General features: G+C 50.2%; 3 protein-coding genes across 6 annotated transcripts; 1 reads left to right on the forward strand and 2 right to left on the reverse strand.

Annotated features, from left to right (window-relative positions):
* Positions 1-1,781: 1,781 nt before the first annotated feature.
* On the forward strand, positions 1,782-6,600 carry SVBP (small vasohibin binding protein). The gene is made up of 2 exons (XM_089497082.1): positions 1,782-1,895; positions 6,514-6,600. Exons 1-2 carry the CDS (start codon positions 1,782-1,784, stop codon positions 6,598-6,600), a joined length of 201 nt encoding a protein of 66 aa, XP_089353208.1.
* On the reverse strand, positions 3,189-4,211 carry LOC149284172 (calpain small subunit 1-like). 4 transcript variants are annotated; one of them, XM_089497080.1, is made up of 3 exons: positions 4,179-4,211; positions 3,944-4,070; positions 3,189-3,811 (listed from the first exon to the last, which is right to left on the reverse strand). In XM_089497080.1, the coding sequence occupies exons 1-3, from the start codon at positions 4,209-4,211 to the stop codon at positions 3,189-3,191; spliced, it is 783 nt and encodes a 260-aa protein (XP_089353206.1). The 4 variants fall into 4 exon arrangements, with proteins under 4 accessions (XP_089353206.1, XP_089353205.1, XP_089353207.1 ...); XM_089497079.1 differs by having other exon boundaries at positions 3,189-3,841; positions 3,968-4,060; positions 4,175-4,211; XM_089497081.1 differs by having other exon boundaries at positions 3,944-4,063; positions 4,175-4,211.
* A 2,304-nt stretch (positions 6,601-8,904) lies between the features above and the next one.
* TRIM62 (tripartite motif containing 62) lies at positions 8,905-12,550 on the reverse strand. Its single transcript, XM_089497127.1, has 5 exons — positions 12,143-12,550; positions 10,332-10,427; positions 9,948-10,204; positions 9,542-9,657; positions 8,905-9,455 (listed from the first exon to the last, which is right to left on the reverse strand). The coding sequence occupies exons 1-5, from the start codon at positions 12,548-12,550 to the stop codon at positions 8,905-8,907; spliced, it is 1,428 nt and encodes a 475-aa protein (XP_089353253.1).
* Positions 12,551-19,682: the final 7,132 nt, after the last annotated feature.

Consider the following 19,682-nt stretch of genomic DNA (forward strand, 5'->3'; position numbering starts at 1 on the left):
ATAATGGCCTCCGGCATCTTATTTATTACTTTACATTAAATGATTTAAAAGGCTTCACGTCCCAGTAATCTGCGCAATAGTTGGCCGTTTCCTGTAAGGAATTACACAGAATAGGGGCTTTTATGCGACTTTGGGCCCCACTGGTAGCTCTCTCTACTCAGCCCAACATTAGGGAGCGCGAGGTCTGTCACTTCACACCTCGCTTTACTGCTCCCTAATCAATACGCGCCAGCAAATAATGCCGAGCGCGGGGATATGATGTCACCCCGGTGCTCTACAGCAATAGCCAGCGCGTAGTGATGAGGGAGCAGTAAAGCCTCGCGCTCCCTAATGTTGAAACGAGTAGAGGAAGATCGCGATCTCCCAAATGAAGCGACAGACCGCGCGCTCCCACCTCAGGATACAGGATGGAGGCTGGAGGAAGAGGTAAGAGATGGGGAGAAAGGGGTGTAAGGGCAGTGTATGTGTATGTATGTGAGCTTGTGTGTGTGTGTGTGTATGGGCCGGTGTGTGTAAGAGCAGTATAGTTATTTGTTAGCTGGTGTGTAAAGGCAGTGTACATGTGTGTGTGTAAGGGCAGTGTACATGTATATGTGTGTGTAAGGGCAGTGTACATGTATGTGTGTGTGTACGGGCAGTGTACATGTATATGTGTGTGTGTGTGTAAGGGCAGTGTATATGTGTGTGTAAGGGCAGTGTACATGTGTGTGCGTGTAAGGGCAGTGTATATGTGTGTAAGGGCAGTGTACATGTATATGTGTGTTTAAGGGCAGTGTGCATGTATATCTGCAGCTTTACTGTTGCTGCACTTCCCATAACGCTCAGCCAGCATCATGGAAGTAGTATGTCTGTCTGAGCCTTATGGGAGTTCAATTCAATGTGTTGATTATTGTTAATATGCATGACTGTGCTGACAAAAATGAAGCGTGTTTTAAGTGGCAATGCATGCGTGACATTGTAACGTGCAACTGCTTGTATTGGTGAGCCCGCAAGATTTAAAAGAAAAAAGTGCCCCTCTTTCACATTTTGAGATGTTGGGAGGCATGCGATACCCTCATACTAGGCAAACATTCAGACCTCCTAGAAAAGAGCAGCATCAGGGGGGAGAACAGGGGTGGAAAGACTAAACCGGGACACCTGGCAAGTATGAAGAGACACCATTTATCGTGCAGTCGGTAATAAAGCTGATCCCGCACTCTCTGTCACCCACAGCTGGGGCTCACGGGGACACCCCTCTGGCACGCCAGGGGTTAATGTGTATTTGCCGCCAAACCGCCGGTCCCAGGGTGCCCAGAGGGGGGCACAGTGAGTGGCTCCAGTCAGGAACCGGAGTATAATATATTATTAATATCATTTATATTATTAATATCATAAATATCATTACTATTACTATATCCGTGATATCAGCCCCACTACATCCTCACACAGCACTGAGAAGCCGCTCCCCGCTGACAGTGCTTCCGGTTTAGCACAAGAAGCCGGCCATCTTACTGCACCCGGTCTGTGTGAGGCGAGGAGGACCGGAATCTGGCTGACTGCAGTCCGCACTCTGTTTTCGGTAAGACTGGTTTCAGGTCACACGTTTAACCCTGTGCCCGGTTACTCAGGTTAGCAGAACCTCAGCCCACCCCGTGATGTGTGAGATCCGGGGGACGCTCTGTAACCGAGGCCAATGCTTTTTATTTTACCTCAGGTGGGGTGTACCAAGATGGCAGCCGGGCGGCTCTAAGGTCTGACAATTTCATCAGGGACCTGTGACTGAGAGCCGGACGCCAGCTGCCATGGAGCCCGCAGGGCGCAAGGACAAGGGGAAGGCTAAGGACGCCGCCAGCCGGCAGGAGAAAGCGAAACAAAAAACGGCCCAGCAGGAACTGAAGCAACGGCAGAGGGCGGAGGTGAGGCGAGTGCGCCATCTTACTACACCCACAGGGAACGCCACCTATCGTCCGCCATGATGCTACTCCCAATAGGCGCCATGTTACTGCACCCTCTATTCACCATCTTGTTGCACCCTCATTGGCCTCTTACTGCAGCCATTGGCTCCTCTCACTAGACTCCCCTACATGCCAACTAAGATCAGCACATTTCATATCTGGGTTCCAGCGGGGTCCATTAGTGCCATCACACGCCACCATCTCATAGCTAACACGGTTTTGTATGCAGTGCACGCGTGAAATCCCCGTGTTTCACACTCCTCAGAAGCACCAGCTTCCAGCACTTCCGCGTAATGTGGTGGCCGGCCATGTTTTCCTGGACACATCTGTTTCCCGCGTCCCAGAGGAGCGCGTATTAAGTGCCGTCCTGCAGCATGAGGGGGGTGTAAAACCTCCATAGGGATCACTTATACTTCACACAGGCTGTACCCGTGCCAGGCAGCGGCATGGGTACACATGTCCTCCCGCATACACCCATGCTTACATGTATACACTGTAACTCACACAGATGTACGTACACACATACATGTAGATATAGCATACACGCGTGTACCCGGTAGAACACACGCAAACATGTGCACGTCATACATTTTGGAGACGGATCAGAGCCACCCAGCCCGTCTTGTCTGTGTTTTGTTTCCCTCTATATACGTGTTCACGGTTTGATAAATGTGGGATTTCAGGATCTCCTCGCACAAAGGGTAATCCTTGGATCCTGTGAAACACAAACCCTGCACGCGGATCAGCTTCCCACTCGTCCTCGCTGAGGATACAGCCCTCGCCTCGGGCTAAATGTCAGGCAGGGCCGGTACTCTGCGGCTACCGGGTGCCACACCAGGCGTGCGTAAGGGTTAATCTCGCTGCTAGGGGCTCACCTGCTCTGTTTAAAACCAAAGACTTTTGGACATTAAATTCTGCAAACCGTGTGTAAAAATCCAAGCTGAGCCCGTGTCCTGCGGACGTTCAATGGCAGTAAAGTTTTATTGTACAGAATACAGTGGTTATTGCCAATAGATCTGCTTTATGATAGATCACAGCGAGGCTATAGGTTTGATATCGATCTATATATATTTATAATACATTCCCAGCTGAAAGACATTTATATAGAAGATGAAGAGCGCAGAGAAATGCATCAGATCCACCCCGCCATCCCTCACCCATCTACAGAGAACAGTCAGATACCAATTACCAAGCCATGGGTAGCCAAATCCCCCATAAACCCCAGCCAGGGCATCGGAAGGGTGAACACATCTCTTAGGAATAGATAGTCATTTTCAGCCATTCTGGCATCCTGATTTGGACCTCGCCATCCCCATCTCTATCTAGGGCTTTAAACGCTCTGTACATGGCATCCATTCGAACCAGGCTGCTGATGAAGCTGTCAAAGTTGATGTTGCCTTTGTCGTCGGCGTAACGCCGCACCAGCATTTGATAGAGCTGCTCGTTGAGCTCGAAGCCGGCAGCTTGCAAGGCGCCCGGCAGGGAGGACCCTCGAATGTACCCTGTCTGCTCGGCATCAAATTGCTTGTAGATGCATTGCCACTTCTTGATGTTGTTCCAGAGATACTTAAACTCTTCAAAGCCCAGTTTCCCCGTCCCGTCGCTGTCCATGACGGCCACCATACTGCGGCAAGTGTCAATACTGAAGCCGTCGGTTTTCAGATCTGAGTGTTTTGCTACCACCTTGTTGAGGACGTTCTGGAGCTCTGCAGGGGAGACCTCCATGTCTTCTCCTGCAAGCTGTTTAAAGAGACGTCGGAATTGTCTCTGTTCTTCGTTCTCGTTGGCTTCTTGCTGGTATGTGTTGGCGCATGGTGTTGGTGGAGGTGCAGGGTTGTAGTTGGCGATTAATCCACCGATAACATTGACAATCCCTCCTAGGATGTTTGCTGCTTGTCCCCCCCCAGCTCCGCCGGGGGCTGCAAAGAGCTTCCCAGATCCGGAACCCCCCTGTCCTGAACCGGCCAGACCGCTTATGGCTCCTTGTATTAATTTACCGGCTCCTCCACCAAGAACACCCTGCAGAACATTGCCGCCGCCGCCACCACCACCACCTCCTTGGCCCTGTCCAGCCAGGCCACCAATAACCCCTTGCAGCATTTTGCTGGCTCCACCACCTCCACCACCTCCTTGGCCCTGTCCGGTCAGGCCACCAAGAACTCCCTGGAGAACATTGCCGCCACCGCCACCTCCCTGGCCTGATCCCGACAGGCAGCTCATCGCTCCCTGCACTAATTTACCCGCACCCCCCTGGCTGAAGTTATTGAGTAGAAACATCTTGTTTGGAAGAGAGATGAGGGGTTGTAGAGCTGCCTGGTACGCAGGGGTAGTCGGTGCGGAGCTCGCCGGGGAGGCTGGCGTGGGGTAGTCAGTGCAGAGCTCACCGGGGAGGCTGGCGTGGGGTAGTCGGTGCGGAGCTCTCCGGGGAGGCTGGCGTGGGGTAGTCGGTGCGGAGCTCTCCGGGGAGGCTGGCGTGGGGTAGTCGGTGCGGAGCTCTCCGGGGAGGCTGGCGTGGGGTAGTCGGTGCGGAGCTCTCCGGGGAGGCTGGCGTGGGGTAGTCGGTGCGGAGCTCTTCGGGGAGGCTGGCGTGGGGTAGTTGGTGCGGAGCTCTCCGGGGAGGCTGGCGTGGAGTAGTCGGTGCGGAGCTCTCAGCAGAGGCTGGCGTGGGCTTTCAGTGTTAGAGAGTCTGGTCTCGCTCTGCAGAAGAAAATAGAAATAGTGAGTCATAGGCCTGCCCCACCCCGCTGATGGCAACCAACCGGCAGCCAGCCTGTTTTTTTTAGCTGCAGAAGCATTCCTCTTGAGTGCGTGCACGGCCCAGGGCTCTCCCCGATGTGCGATCCTCTGCATAGCAACCCGACAAAATAACAAACCTTCGAGCACACAATGAGGGGCGGCCCTCATCTGGCCCGTTCCATTCCCCGCTTTGGGTTAAATTACTTGGCATTTTTCCTCTTCCTTCCTTTTTTTTTTTTTTTTTTTTTAAATCTCTGTCTGGCATTTCAGGAAGATTAACCCTTTCACCCTCAGTTTTTTGCAGGGAATGCACTGCAGTATTTGCAGGGTTAAATGCCTTTTTTTGAACTTGTTTTTTGCCAAATCAATGTTGTTGAAACCATTACTCTGCGGAAGCATTTCCTACGAGTCTCACGTTAATAACCCTTTCATGTCCAGTAAAGCTTCATGTAAATTACTGGCCCTCCCTTCTCGGTTCTTTAGAATAAACTTGCGTGCAGGTTAACTCTTAGAGTGCCAGTGAGAGGCCCCATGCATGACCCTACAACGGTTAAGGGTTTAATAGACTAAGCTCTTTATTTTTAGCTCATGGCCGGAGTGTGACCCCGGGAATCGACCTTCGCCAAATAGAGTTGAATGTGGATCAGTACCAAACTGACCAGTGAACTGACGGCGATGCCTTGGCGCTCGCTGACCGTGTTTGCACGGACAAAGCCAGTGTCTCCTGACCCTAAATATTCCTCTCCCCGGTTACTTGCCAGGGCAATTACTGTGCCTAGCGGTACCGAAAGTACCCTTCATAGAAATAAGGCAAGATTCCTGGTCCATGTCAGTTTATTGTCCCGAGACTCCACGTTTTCCACGATTCATGTCTGTTACATATGATGTTTCTGTGCACACGTGATTTTAATGGTGATAAAGCTATGCGCTGGATGTGAATGAGTTAATAAATGGAGGGTGCCCCCTCCTTCCTTCCCGTGTGGCGGGTTTTCGATGTGGGGTGGCGCACGGTACTAAAGCACTGCTGACGCCCTCTCAGTCAGGGCTGGGCAGATCTCCCCTGGGGCAGGGAATTATCTCCTGACTAAGAGCCTGCTGTGGTTCCCAAGGATCTCGTACTCCTCCGCCCTGGGGGTGACTGGCATGTCATACTGGTTTTTCTAGAGCTCTGTTCCAGACCCTTCGCTGGCCCATACCTCCCAGCCTCTCCCCCTGTAGTGTTATTGCCCCCAGCCTGCCACAGTAAAGTACTTGCATGTTTATTCACATAACATCTGGTGGTGATACCTGCCCGGGGCTGAGTGTTATTGCAGTTTGTGTGGGGTTGGGGGGTGAGAGACGATATAGAGTGAAATCACCCCATCGCCGTACACCTGAGTCACGGCAATCTGTGGGGTATAAACAGAACGGGTTCCCATGCCCCTCGGTGCACAATGGTCCTGTTTGGTGCGTTGCATGTGGTCTCCGCTTTGTACTCCATCTGAGAACACTGTGCGCTGTATACCGTATAGCAGAGGGTGCAGGCTTGCATTAACCATTTGTGATAAACCTGATATATATGGGAAGGAATATTTTATTAGGGATAGGTTGGTGGACAGGTAGCCCCTCCCACCTGTCACTCACATGCGAGTATAAAGTACTAATGTTTCCCAGACACAAAGCACCAGAGGAGCGTTAAAATGCAGCCGGCGGTTTGAATCCTTAACCCTTTCAGCAAACAGAATCGGTTGACGTGCAGCTGGAGCAGTCCTGAATACGTCTGAGTTCACGGTTATCGTACGTGAATGGGATGGTAAATGACGCGGCAGCGTTTTTTCTCACATTGTTGCTTTGTTCTTGGCAGATTTATGCTCTAAACAAGGTGATGACAGAGCTGGAGCAGCAGCAGTTTGAAGCATTTTGCAAACAGATGCAAGCGTCTGGCAAGTGACCCAAGAGGAGGAGGCGGAACGCGTCGGGCCGGACACAGAATGCGCTGACGAGGGGGCTTATCGCCGTGTGGGAATGACCACCTTCTCTTTCATTAGTTCTTTATTTAATTTGTAATTAGAAGCTTAACCCTCGTGTGATCATTTTACTCCTTATTTTACTTTTTTTTTTTTTTTAAATTAAACTCTTCTCAAAGGCAAAGTTTTGGTAAATGCCGTCGTCTCGCTTACTCACTCAGGAGATTTGGTTTAGATTTGCAGGAAGTGGATTTTCGATTGTCACGGAAATCGTTAGGGTGATGCGTCCGTGGGGTGAACGCGGTCACATTCTAAATGCAGATAATATAACCATTAAATGAAACAGGTGAGTCATTTAGGGAACCCCTCTGTGACCTGCATTAAACCCAACGCATGAGCAGTAAAGAAAGCCACGTGGGCCCCATATATTCCCTGTAACAGCTGCCATGTGGAAATCCAGTATAAACCCTTTTATTGTTCATTGATTTATACCGCACACGTACCGTTCAGTCGGCGGGAAGAAACAGACGTAGACATTTGATTCCGACTATTGCATCTCTTTTTATTGCAGCTTTTAGGAATCACACTGGTTCCTAACACCCGTGACTGAGCTCGAGGTCTGTGCGGGCCCAGAGCAAATGGGTCTGTCCGTATCATACTGTAAGCCCTTATAATAATGTATGTAAATATAGGTATGTGTGGACGGAGTGGTGGTGGGGGGGGCAAGCACTGATTGAGCCTAAAGCGGTTTGCTTTACTGTACGAGCAACTCTTCAAGCCCTGTTAAAGGGCCAGCGTACATTGTGTACATCACAATGAACCACTAAACCGATCTGGAAAACATACAAACCACTGCCCTGAAATACAGCATGGGATGTGATCCCGACCTGAGTGTAAAGTAAGCTGGGTCTGGCACAGTCAGCTCTAGCAAAACGTTGCTTAGTCTTATATTTAGAACTCGGAGGGGATTTTATTACCCGACAATTTGCCCCCTAAACCTACTAGATTTCATTCTGTGAGAATGGTCAATTTATTTAATTAAATTATCGTTTAAATAGATTACAGATGGCTTATAATATGTATATATTTTAAAAAGAAAACATTTGAATCCATCATTCTGTGAAAAGGTCTGTTTCTCGAGGAAGCAGTTTAATGAAGCCTTTTCTTTCTTGACACAATGCCAAATGCCTTGTGGTTGTGAATTGTGGATTGATCTGTTGTGAACATCGTGTTTAATCCAGTCTAAAATCATCATGAAACCTAATGGGCTCCTGTTATGTGGCAAGCTCCTCCACCGATGGAGACAACAGGCCGGCAGCTCCTCCACCGATGGAGACAACGGGCCGCCGGCTCCTCCACCGATGGAGACAACGGGCCGCCGGCTCCTCCACCGATGGAGACCACGGGCCGCCGGCTCCTCCACCGATGGAGACCACGGGCCGCCGGCTCCTCCACCTATGGAGAGTCCTGACTGCATCGTGTAGACCGTTCCACCTCAGGTAAGGCACACATAGGACCTTCTACAGAAGGCATTTGAACTCTGGACAGACCCGCATGGAAGCAGATGAGGCTTCCAGGTTGTGGACCCCTCAGCGCTGAGTTACACAAAAGGTGTATGTGCACCAAACCCCGCTGATGGACAGGAATGGTTTGTCAGGCACTGAGGTCCACAGCCAAAGAGCCCTTTTCCTTGATTAATCTCGTACATAGGAATAATAGCAGAAGTCTCTCTGCCTCGGGAATAAGGCAGCACGCTGAGTAAGATTGGTAAAGTTTGGTCATCAACCCAACCCTGCTTTCCCATCGGTGGACAATCACTGAAAATGGGAGAATTTACTTATTGATCAATATTTCCTTGATAGCTGCTGTACTATTTATTTGTGCAAGTGGATTGAAGATTTGTTTTAATGTTGTTTGTATCATCGTGTCTTCTCTCTTGACTGCATTGAACTTGAGCAGGTCACCAGTCCCTCTTCCTGTGTTAAACGGAGATACTTGTCTTGACGGTCATCGTTCCTTCCAAAAAGATGATGCCTCAGATTAGTAGGGAGCGAAAAATGAAGTTATCTTGCAAGCAAACGGACCAGCTGACTATCCAAAACGCCTCACGCTTTCCATAATCACGTGAATGGCGTAGAGAAATTACACAGTTCGGTGATAAGCACCTGTGTTATTTAACAGTAATCGGGTACAATAACCCCAATCCGCTACAGTCTGTGTCCCAGGTCCGGGTGGTTCTGTAGCTGCTGGCAGAAGATGTAACCTCAGGGATGAAACAGTAGCTGCGATTAGATCCGAACAGTGTTGATACGCAGCGGCTGAACGTTTTTACCGTTAGCGTGGCTTTGTCCGGGACTGAAGTAAGAGCAGAGTTTTCCTGGGAATTTTTCTCTGAAGGTGTAAAGCCACGACATGTCGTCGGCATTGTAGAAGATGAGAAGACCCTTGTCGTAATCAAGATAGACACCTACTTTCTCTAGTTTGCTCTTGACGTTTAACCGTGTCCACGGCTCCGTGCATGCACTATAGCGGTTCCCATCATGCATGACTATGCAGTAAAAGCCTCTGCCAGGCTGAATCTGAATGCTTCCTTTACGGCTGACAGCCTCGTGGGCCAGTCCTATCATCCACTGTGTCTTATCTGAGACCATCACCTCCCAGTAATGCACACCTCCATCAAAGACTTGTGACCCCAGCACCGATACTTCCACATCAAATCGCTTTGGCGAGTCCTGCAGCGGCTGAGGGTGCAAGTTGCCATATGCCACGATGGTGCAGTCATCAGAGAGAATAAGGCGCTGGTGAGCCGTCACTGGGTCGAGGGTCAGAGCAGCCGGTACTAAAAGAGTAGCAGGAAAACGTCATTGTAAAGACCAAAAAAAGTCAGTGTGATATTCACTAGAGCGGGAAAGATTACAGCGTTACCTGGGTGAATGTCTTGGAAGAGAGATTTCCATATGGTATATTGCAGGGGTCCCATGTACTTGGAGGTGGGGAAATCCTCATACGTCAGGTTGGTCTCATGGATCTTCCCCTTTAGTCTGGATGGAAAAGCGGGGCATTTATTCATCTGCCTGCTCCCTGTGGCCAGGGGGTTTATAAACATAGATGCCTTGTACCGACAGATCTTCACGTTCTACTGTGTTACCCCAACGCATCCTGAATGACCGTGAACTCTGCCCAGCCCATTACTTTGTCTAGTCCTGTTACCCCAGTACTCTTCCCATCCTTGTACGCTATCTAGTCCTGTTACCCCTTGTTACTCTGTCCTGTCGCATTAGCCCATCCCGCTGTCCCACACCTGGGCTGCTTCCTTTTGCTTGCCCCATACCTCTCTGAGAGTGAAGAGATTCCCCCCAGGAAGGTGTGTTTGTCAGTTTCCGTCAGACGCTCCTGTAGGATCTGGACCCCCTCCTGGACCTTGCGCAGCTGTTGGCTGTACCGCTGGACCTTGTGTTCGATGTCTGTGAGCGTCCGCGCCGTGTCAGACTCCAGCTCCTCCAACATGGATTTCTGGCGGTCCCTCAGCAGCCGATGGAGACGCTCGAATGCTTCCCCGATGGTGGCGCGCAGGCTTTTAGCTGAAGACTTAGAAGAATGGGAAATGGAGTCCGGTGGAACATTACTCCTTAAAGCGACAACTATAAATCGTTAATTTACACACACTGTACCCCACTGGACCCAGACAAATAGACGCAGCACTTTGTTAACGTACCTTGGTTTCGGCCAGTTGGCGTTTCAGTAGTTGAAGGGCCTCGGTGTGGCCCCGCTCGCTTTCCTGCAGCGCCTGCAGCTGCTCCTTCAATTCCCGCTGTGAAAAGAGTCAAGAGAAACCGGCATGAAACGCAAATACAGACCTTGGCGTCTCTAATCACAGAGTGAAGGGGTTAATCTGCATTACGTTGTCTCTCATGTATAATTCATACGCCAAGTTTTGGAGATTTCCGCCTGTCGTCTGGCAGTTGGGTTCGTCTCGGTAGTGTCCAGTCTGCCGGTTCTGTCGCTATCGATAATTCTCTGATGTAATATTCCAATTAATCCGCTCATCCATGAGCCAGAACATTAATCCGAGATTATTAACCATCCGCAAATTGGCTGCTAATTACCAGACAGAGACATCCCTGTTACAAGCATCTCGTAAGCGTTATGGAAGGTGTCGAGCGTGAAAAGAGAATCTGTCTGCGGAGTTATCGCTGCCTCGTCTGTAACGCACCCGCCATGTGCTGCCTGGAGCCGGCATCAGGGCATGTCCTAGTGTCTAATCTCGTGGGGGAATGGATATCCACCCAAGGGAGGAAGGAGTCTTCAGGTGAGACAAATAAGCTTTTGGGACCTTAGCTTCAGATGGAATCCAAATGATAGAGACCTCGGAGGCACTGAAGGCATATGTGACTCTTATACCAGACATCAGGGTACCCCTCTCCAGGGGTGTAGTGTAGGTCCCTGAAGCCCTTGTTCTGGGGGGTCAGACCAGATTATATGAGAAGATTGGCTTCGGTAATCCAGTTGTGGGAGGGATGACACGGTGCTACACACTGGAAGCAGAAGTCAGTGGCTGCGCATGCAGGCAGGTGTACATATAACTGAGTGTATTAGTATTATATGTATCAAATCGTACATGGGGCAGAGTGCAGGGGTTATTTGACCTTAGCTATGTGGCTCGAATGCAAACCCAGTTAAAGGGATCAGTGGGGTCTACGAGGATCACTACAGACCTGACGGCTTGGACTTGTGGACTCTCCTGGCTGTGCTTCCAGATGCTGGATACGTGGACTGTATAAGCCGAAGGTATTTGGTATTAACATACACTCAAATCACGGGCCCTGTGGCTTGACGTGGAAACTCCCTGTGACCTGCGGCCACCTTGGCTTTTTGGCAGATCTTGAAGAAATCTTTGGATAAAAGGTCATTTTATGGCTTCATTACAAGGGGAATGGATTTCTGCAGAAATGTTTCAGTCATACATGCCAGACACACGCGTGTAAAAATAGCTTCTTTTACCCCTTACAGACCCACAGGATGTTGGGATCTGTTTAAGGTGGGAGTGAAGAGGGAATTTTGTAGGATGAAATGCCTAGATTATTCAGATTTAATCTGCTAATCTTTATTTACAAATCTGTATCTAGAACTGGAAATTGGGTTTTAGGTGAGGAATGGGATCAGGTCAGCCATGATCTAGTGCTGTATGTAGAGAAGGGATCCCGGGGTGCTGATATTGTAAATTGTAAATGGTTGGTACCCGGACAGTGAAGTGGAGGACTGGGCAAGAGACCCCAATACCTGGTCTGGTGTCTCAATACAAATTCCTTTTACATGGGGGTAACCCACAGGCACGTGTTGCAGTCTAAATTATCACCCCAGGCACTGCAGGACCCAAACGCTTTAATCCTACAGAACTTTACCCAATACTTTACTTTACTCAAGAGCTTTCAGCGCCACAGTGCTGCTTCTGACCCTCACCAGCCGCTCTACCAGTACCTGCGTGACCCTCACCAGCTGCTCTACCAGTACCTGCTTGACCCTCACCTGCAGCTCTTCAAATGCTTCGTCCACATTGGTCACCTGATGTTGCTCGTGGAGGGACGGCTCGTCACAGAAGAAGCAAACCACGGCGCGGTCCGTCAGACAGAACAGCTTGACCTTGTCATGGTCCTTGCATGGGAAGGAGGTCCTCTGGGCGCTGAGGATGGCGTCTAAGGGAAACGCTGTGTACCTCTCCACGATGTTAGACAATTTCAGGCTGGGGGACAGAGTGGGCTCTGAGAAGGTTCTCCGGCACTCCGGACAGTCCAAAGTGCCCCCGTGCTTTTGCCGGCTCCAGTGCTCTGTGATACACTTGCGACAGAAGTAGTGCTCGCAGCCGAAGCTCACCGGGTCCTGGTAAATGCTCAGGCAGATGGAGCAGAGCAGCTCGTCCTTCAGGCAGCAGGCCATTCTAGGCAGCGGGGCTTGGATGGCTGTATCTGGTCACCAGCAAACAGCCAGTGCAGCTAACCGTTACTGTGCAAGCTGAATTAATTAGCAGCCAACAGATACCACAGAGCAACCGAGACTGCAAAAAAAGAGAAAAAAATCAAGTGAAATGAGGGGTATGTGGGAGAAGTGCATCTGCCCCACGTTGCTAGGCTGCAGATGAACAGGGAAGACACCCCTCTGACGAGATGCCTGTAATGACAGCTACAGAGCGTCTCTCCGAGCCTCCCTCTGACGTCTGATCCCGAGATGGCTTCTGGGAGAGCGTATTCTGCATATCCCCTCCCTCAGCTGGGGCAGGGAAATCCTCCAAAATAGTCGGAAGCATGGGCCACCAGATCACAGCTTGACTCATTGGGGAGCATGAGTGCAAGCTCTTCTGAAAAATCCTGGAATCTTTAGTTTTACCTGATTTTTTTTTTTTTTTTTTTTAGCAATTGACTCAGAAAAATGTCACGGAGTCCGATGTGTGTTCAGGAAGTTTGCATATAGCGTGGTCTCTTTGCCAAGCGTGGGTCTCTGTGGCATGAAGTGGGTCTTCTTACCTGTCATCTCCTCTCCAGAATGTAATCCTTAGCGACGTCCCGGCTTTTAGGATTAAACAGGAAAAAACCCCAAGCCTTGGCATTAACTGTGGGGTGGCGCAGGCGTCAGCTGGGAGCCCACCGGTCCATTTGCGTCAGCGTACCCCCAGTCCGAGCACGGCCCCAGTGCCTCCCTGGATGCAGTCAGTGGTGCGGAAACCTCGGTTTTCCTCCAAGTCACAAGCGAATGGAGTCCGGACCCTGGGAACATGGAGCAAACCACCTGAGCACTTCCAAGGTGAGTCTGCCGCTGGCAGCCCTTGGAGATTCACACACCCTAGGCAAGCAGCCTGCAGGGGCACCTAGTGTTAGGGAGGAGGTTTGGCATGGCAGGTAACCCTCCGACACACCCCTCCCCTGCGTCTCAGTGTGGTTCAGTCCGCTCATTGTTCTGCACAGAGCTCGTTTGGTGACAGTAGAGGGAGGGGGAGCTTAAAGGGACGGCGTCAGCAATATCCCTTGTTGCAAGCGGGCAGTGCATTCAGAGCAAAGTCGGCTGATTTTCTAAAACAAAAGGGTAGATTGGTAGCCATTCTTCGCTCGCTCGTGCCCAATGTGTACTAACGTCTGATACCGTGGGTTACAGGGGGATCTCTAGTTGGGCGCTGGGCACTGAAGTCCTTCAACTGCAACCCTTGGCAGGATGGCTCTGAAAGGAGCCAGGTGACCCTGCCGGAAATTGGCCCTGGTAGCAATGGAGAAGTGAACAGAAAGATTCTGGTTGCTATGGCGACAGCATCACTTTTACTACTTTGAACCAAGACTGCTCTTGATACATAACCCTCCAGCTCTTTGCTCCTAAAATCAAACATTTAACCCTAGGCGTGTCATCTTGTGGCCCCAGAGGACAGGCTTTCAGACAATTGGCAGCGCTGGGGCTGACATTATTGAATGGAGCCCTTTGTTTGTTGAGAGATGAATGGAGAGGAAGCCGGGCAGTTTCTGAACAGCGAGAGAGAAAACGGCTCTGATTAACGGGGACCCTTTAACGGGGATGTATGACCAGGCGCTTGGTTAACCATTTGATAGCAGGGTGAGGAATCTGCCAGACATTCGGCCCGGTCTGTATGTCTCTACCACCCGTGGGCCCAAGGTATCTCAGACGAGGTGTGCCCTTCACCGCTCGCGTTCCTGATGTACGATCAATTTGGAGAATTCTAATAAAAAGCATTAGATTGTGGCCCAGAAATCATGTGGGCCCTGTGTGGGGTCCAGCCTTTGGTCATCTTGTATCCGATATATATTCTGTTATAATGTGGTTTTAATGTATTCGTATTTGTTGAGAGCTGGGCATGCTCTCCTTTTCTGGGGGCACTTGTCTTAAATTATCCCCCAGCAAGTGGCACATTCCAGGTCTGGTAAATATATATATATATAGGCGTCATGATGCCCCCTGTTTAGGGGTTGTAGTAACATTCAAGAATTACTAGAGGGCGACCTCCAATCTGTGACACATCAGTAGGTCTGGGCTCCAGACTCCGGCATGATGAGACCCGACCTGGCATCTTCTAAACCACATTCTTCGGACTCCAAAGCGAGTGTGAGCGTCAGGCCGAGCCTGGAGGGCAGGGGGCAGGTGTGCAATATCCCATAACCCATTCACTGCCAGACTGGGTCAGTCCCCAATGAGCACCCCTAGATCACTGAACATTTCCCATCATTCTTTCATGGAGTTTTCCTTGGAAGATACTCGATTCTGCAGCTTTTAATTTCACTCCCCGGGGAGATAACCTCCCCGCACATCACTGCAATGGGTAATGCACAGAAAGAGGGCCAGCAAGTTTCAGCCAGCATAAGAGAGGTTAAACACATTTGAGCATATAACCGGGACCCACGCATGTTGGCAATCAGCAGTTCCTGTTCCATACTTTGTGATGTACACTAGGATTGCGTGTGATCTCAGGGAATACGAGTACAGCCTCGGCACAGGCAGTGTCACCCGGAACACGGGTACAGCCTCGGCACAGGCAGTGTCACCCGGGACACGGGTACAGCCTCGGCACAGGCAGTGTCACCCGGGACACGGGTACAGCCTCGGCACAGGCAGTGTCACCCGGGACACGGGTACAGCCTCGGCACAGGCAGTGTCACCCGGAACACAGGTACAGCTTCGGCACAGGCAGTGTCACCCAGGACACGGGTACAGCCTCGGCACAGGCAGTGTCACCCGGAACACGGGTACAGCCTCGGCACAGGCAGTGTCACCCGGGACACGGGTACAGCCTCGGCACAGGCAGTGTCACCCGGAACACGGGTACAGCCTCGGCACAGGCAGTGTCACCCGGAACACGGGTACAGCCTCGGCACAGGCAGTGTCACCCGGAACACGGGTACAGCCTCGGCACAGGCAGTGTCACAAAGAACACGGGTACAGCCACGGCACAGGCAGTGTCAACCAGAACACGGGTACAGCCAGTGTCACCTGGAACACGGGTACAGCCTCGGCACACGCAGTGTCACAAAGAACACAGGTACAGCCTCGGCACAGACAGTGTCGCAAAGAACACGGGTACAGCCTCGGCACAGGCAGTGTCACCAGGAACATGGGTACAGCCTCTGCACAGGCAGTGTCACAAAGAACACGGGTACTGCCTCTGCACAGGTACGGGCCAATATATTTGGGGCATGGGATGGGCAGACCTGGCCATTGAAATATTTGCCACGTTCTTAACAGATTGGAGACGCTGTTGGTCCCTGTCTGTTGGCTGCTCTATTGTAGTAATGCTGAGGCAGAGAGACGGAGTATTTATTTAAGGGCAGGCAGGTATGTGGGGATGTTTGTTAAAGCCCTTCTTGGCCTCTCTGTTCCCCGTGGTGTTCCCGGCAGGAAGGGATTCCTATGGATGCATCGTGGAAGGGGCCTCTCAGAGAGGGAGGTTCAGTTGGTGGACAATGTGCCACGTATCTTCTCGCAGGTACTGCGTGACCTGGCTGCCCGTATCTCGCAGGTACGGCGTGATCTGGCTGCCCGTATCTCGCAGGTACGGCGTGATCTGGCTGCCCGTATCTCTCGCAGGTACGGCGTGACCTGGCTGCCCGTATCTCGCAGGTACGGCGTGATCTGGCTGCCCGTATCTCTCGCAGGTACGGCGTGACCTGGCTGCCAGTATCTCTCGCAGGTACGGCATAACCTGGCTGCCAGTATCTTCCCGCAGGTACGGCGTGACCTGGCTGCCCGTATCTCTCGCAGGTATGGCGTGACCTGGCTGCCCGCATCTCTCGCAGGTATGGCGTGACCTGGCTGCCAGTATCTTCCCGCAGGTATGGCGTGACCTGGCTGCCCGTATCTTCCCGCAGGTACGGCGTGACCTGGCTGCCCGTATCTCGCAGGTACGGCGTGACCTGGCTGCCCGTATCTCGCAGGTACGGCGTGACCTGGCTGCCCGTATCTTCCCGCAGGTACGGCGTGACCTGGCTGCCCGTATCTTCCCGCAGGTATGGCGTGACCTGGCTGCCAGTATCTTCCCGCAGGTATGGCGTGACCTGGCTGCCAGTATCTTCCCGCAGGTACAGCGTGACCTGGCTGCCCGTATCTTCCCGCACATACATCATACACTATACACACTATATACACACATCATACACTATACACACACATCATACCCTATACACACAATATACATACTAAACACACACTATATATACACATCAAAAGATATATACTAACTGCACATTATACACCATACACACTATATACATACACATCATACACTATACACTCTATATTCATACTACACATACACATCATACCCTATACACACACATTATACCCTATACACACTATATACACACATCATACCCTATACACACAATATACATACTAAACACACACTATATATACACATCATATGATGTGTGTATGATGTGTGTATATAGTATGTGTATAGTGTATGATGTATGTATATAGTGTATATAGTATGTATATAGTGTATGATGTGTGTATATAGTATGTATATTGTGTGTATAGTGTATGATGTGTGTATATAGTATGTATATTGTGTGTATAGTGTATGATGTATGCATTTAGTGTGTATATAGTGTATGATGTGTGTATATAGTATGTATATCGTGTATGATGTGTGTATAGTGTATGATGTGTGTGTATAGTATGTATATATTGTGTATAGTGTATGATGTGTGTACATAGTGTGTATAGTGTATGATGTGTGTACATAGTGTATGATGTGTGTACATAGTGTGTATCGTGTATGATGTTTGTATAGTGTATGATTTGTGTATATAGTGTGTATAGTGTATGATGTATGCATTTTGTGTGTGTATAGTGTATGATGTGTGTATATAGTATGTATATGGTGTATGATGTGTGTATATAGTATGTATATAGTGTATGATGTGTGTATATAGTATGTATATAGTGTGTATCGTGTATGATGTGTGTGTATAGTGTGTATATAGTGTATGATGTGTGTGTATAGTGTATGATTTGTGTATATAGTGTGTATAGTGTATGATGTGTGTATATAGTATGTATAGTGTATGATGTGTGTATGTATGATGTGTGTATATAGTATGTATATAGTGTGTATAGTGTATGATGTGTGTATATAGTATGTATATAGTGTGTATATGTGTATATATTATGTATATCGTGTATGATGTGTGTATATATAGTATGTATGATGTGTGTATATAGTATGTAGGATGTGTGTATAGTGTATATATATAGTGTGTATAGTGTATGCTGTGTATATAGTGTGTATAGTGTATGATGTGTGTATATAGTGTGTATGGTGTATGATGTGTGTATATAGTATGTATATCGTGTGTATAGTGTATGATGTGTGTATATAGTGTGTACAGTGTATGACGTGTGGGTATAGTATATGATGTGTGTATATAGTGTATGATGTGTGTATATAGTGTGTATATAGCGTGTATAGTGTATGATGTTTGTATATAGTATGTATATAGTGTGTATGGTGTGTGTATATAGTGTGTATGGTGTATTATGTGTGTATATAGTATGTATATCGTGTGTATAGTGTATGATGTGTGGGTATAGTGTGGGTATAGTATATGATGTGTGTATGTAGTGTGTATGTAGTGTGTATAGTGTATGATGTGTGTATATAGTATGTATAGTGTGTATATAGTATGAATAGTGTGTATATAGTGTATGATGTGTGTATATAGTATGTATATCGTGTGTATAGTGTATGATGTGTGTATATAGTGTGTATAGTGTATGACGTGTGGGTATAGTGTATGATGTGTGGGTATAGTATATGATGTGTGTGTATAGTGTATGATGTGTGTATATAGTGTGTATAGTGTATGATGTGTGTATATAGTATGTATATAGTGTATGATGTGTGTGTATATAGTATGTATTGTGTATGATGTGTGTGCTGTGAGCCCCCTCCGCTGTGCGGGGGGTGGATTTGGGGAGGGGGCAGGAGGGGGGAGCAGGGGGTGGATTGGGGGAGGGGGCAGGCGGGGGGCAGGTTTGGGGAGGGGGATCTCGGAGCCGGAGTCGGCGGGTTTTCGGTTCTCGGTTCTCTCGGTGCCGCTGCCGCCCGCCCCAGGTCTGTATGCAGAATCCGGGCCCTGAGTTCTCCCTGGGGCCCCTGTCCCCGCACCCAGGGGCCCCGCGCTCTGCATGCCGGGTGGAGGGGATGGGCCCCAGTAAACACTGGGCGGGCTTCCCTGGGGGGGGCTGTGGGGGCCCCTGTGACCCGGGGGGCCCCTACCTGTGTCCCCACTGATGGGATGCCGACGGGGTTATGTACCTCAGCCTGGGAGGAGGGGCGCCGGGGCCCCTGCAGCTGCCGGTGTGGGGGAGGGGTGGTCTGCGTGTGGCCCCTGGACCGGCCTGGGAGCCCTGTGTGTGGCCCCTGCCCCTCCTCCAGCCCTGGTGCAGAAGCTGCAGAACATGGCGCCCCTGGGCCCGGCTGTTATTCTTTTGTCTGCGAATTTACCTCATACTGTCTGAGAATGTGGGAGAGGCCCTGAGGGGCCACAGAGGGGGTGGGCTGGGGTTCCCCAGGGGCCCTGCTGGGTTGTGGGGGCTGGGGTCCTGCTTGCTGGCCGGCTGCGGAACGTGTTACTGTATAGCGCTGCAGAGTATTCAGCCCAAACCCCTTTGTTCCCAAAGCCTTTGTGGCGGATACTCGGACTCCGCTCCAGCCTTCGCAGTCGGTAAAACGTGCTATTTGCTGTTGCCATAACAACTGTCCTCTTCCTCTCTAGCTGCTTTTTGAATTGGGAGTTGGGGTGAGGGCCCCATCGAGGTGGCGGGGCCCGTGGCCTGGGCGTCCGTTGGCGGTGCTGCCGATGAGGCATTTTCTCCGGCTCGCTGCGACTCATTGCATGGTTAACCCTTTTAGTGCCTGGCTGGGTAGTGCAGTGTGTGCGGCTTAGTCAGCACTCCAAGGGTTAAAGAGCTCCTGGTGCTGTGGCTCCGCGGGACCCGATCAGACCAGGAGCAGAGCAATCGATAATCGAATGGCGTATTGGCTTTGCTGTACACGTTTAGTGTTTCATGGCTG

The sequence above is a fragment of the Sceloporus occidentalis genome, unplaced genomic scaffold, assembly GCF_023333645.1.
Source record: "Sceloporus occidentalis isolate IW3139 unplaced genomic scaffold, rSceOcc1.0.p SCAF_98, whole genome shotgun sequence".
Lineage (NCBI taxonomy): Eukaryota > Metazoa > Chordata > Lepidosauria > Squamata > Phrynosomatidae > Sceloporus > Sceloporus occidentalis.

Excerpts from the sequence above, each read along its gene's own strand:
- SVBP (XM_089497082.1), top strand. The coding sequence starts at position 1,782 with ATGGAGCCCGCAGGGCGCAAGGACAAGGGGAAGGCTAAGGACGCCGCC. Across the intron at positions 1,896-6,513 it reads AGCAACGGCAGAGGGCGGAG|ATTTATGCTCTAAACAAGGT; the intron begins GTGAGGCGAGTG and ends TGTTCTTGGCAG.
- LOC149284172 (XM_089497078.1), bottom strand. The coding sequence starts at position 4,211 with ATGTTTCTACTCAATAACTTCAGCCAGGGGG. Across the intron at positions 3,992-4,180 it reads CAATAACTTCAGCCAGGGGG|GAGGTGGTGGTGGTGGCGGC; the intron begins GTGCGGGTAAAT and ends GACAGGGCCAAG.
- TRIM62 (XM_089497127.1), bottom strand. The coding sequence starts at position 12,550 with ATGGCCTGCTGCCTGAAGGACGAGCTGCTCTGCTCCATCTGCCTGAGC. Across the intron at positions 10,205-10,331 it reads GCCAACTGGCCGAAACCAAG|TCTTCAGCTAAAAGCCTGCG; the intron begins GTACGTTAACAA and ends CATTCTTCTAAG. Across the intron at positions 9,658-9,947 it reads ATCTCTTCACTCTCAGAGAG|ACTAAAGGGGAAGATCCATG; the intron begins GTATGGGGCAAG and ends TTTTCCATCCAG.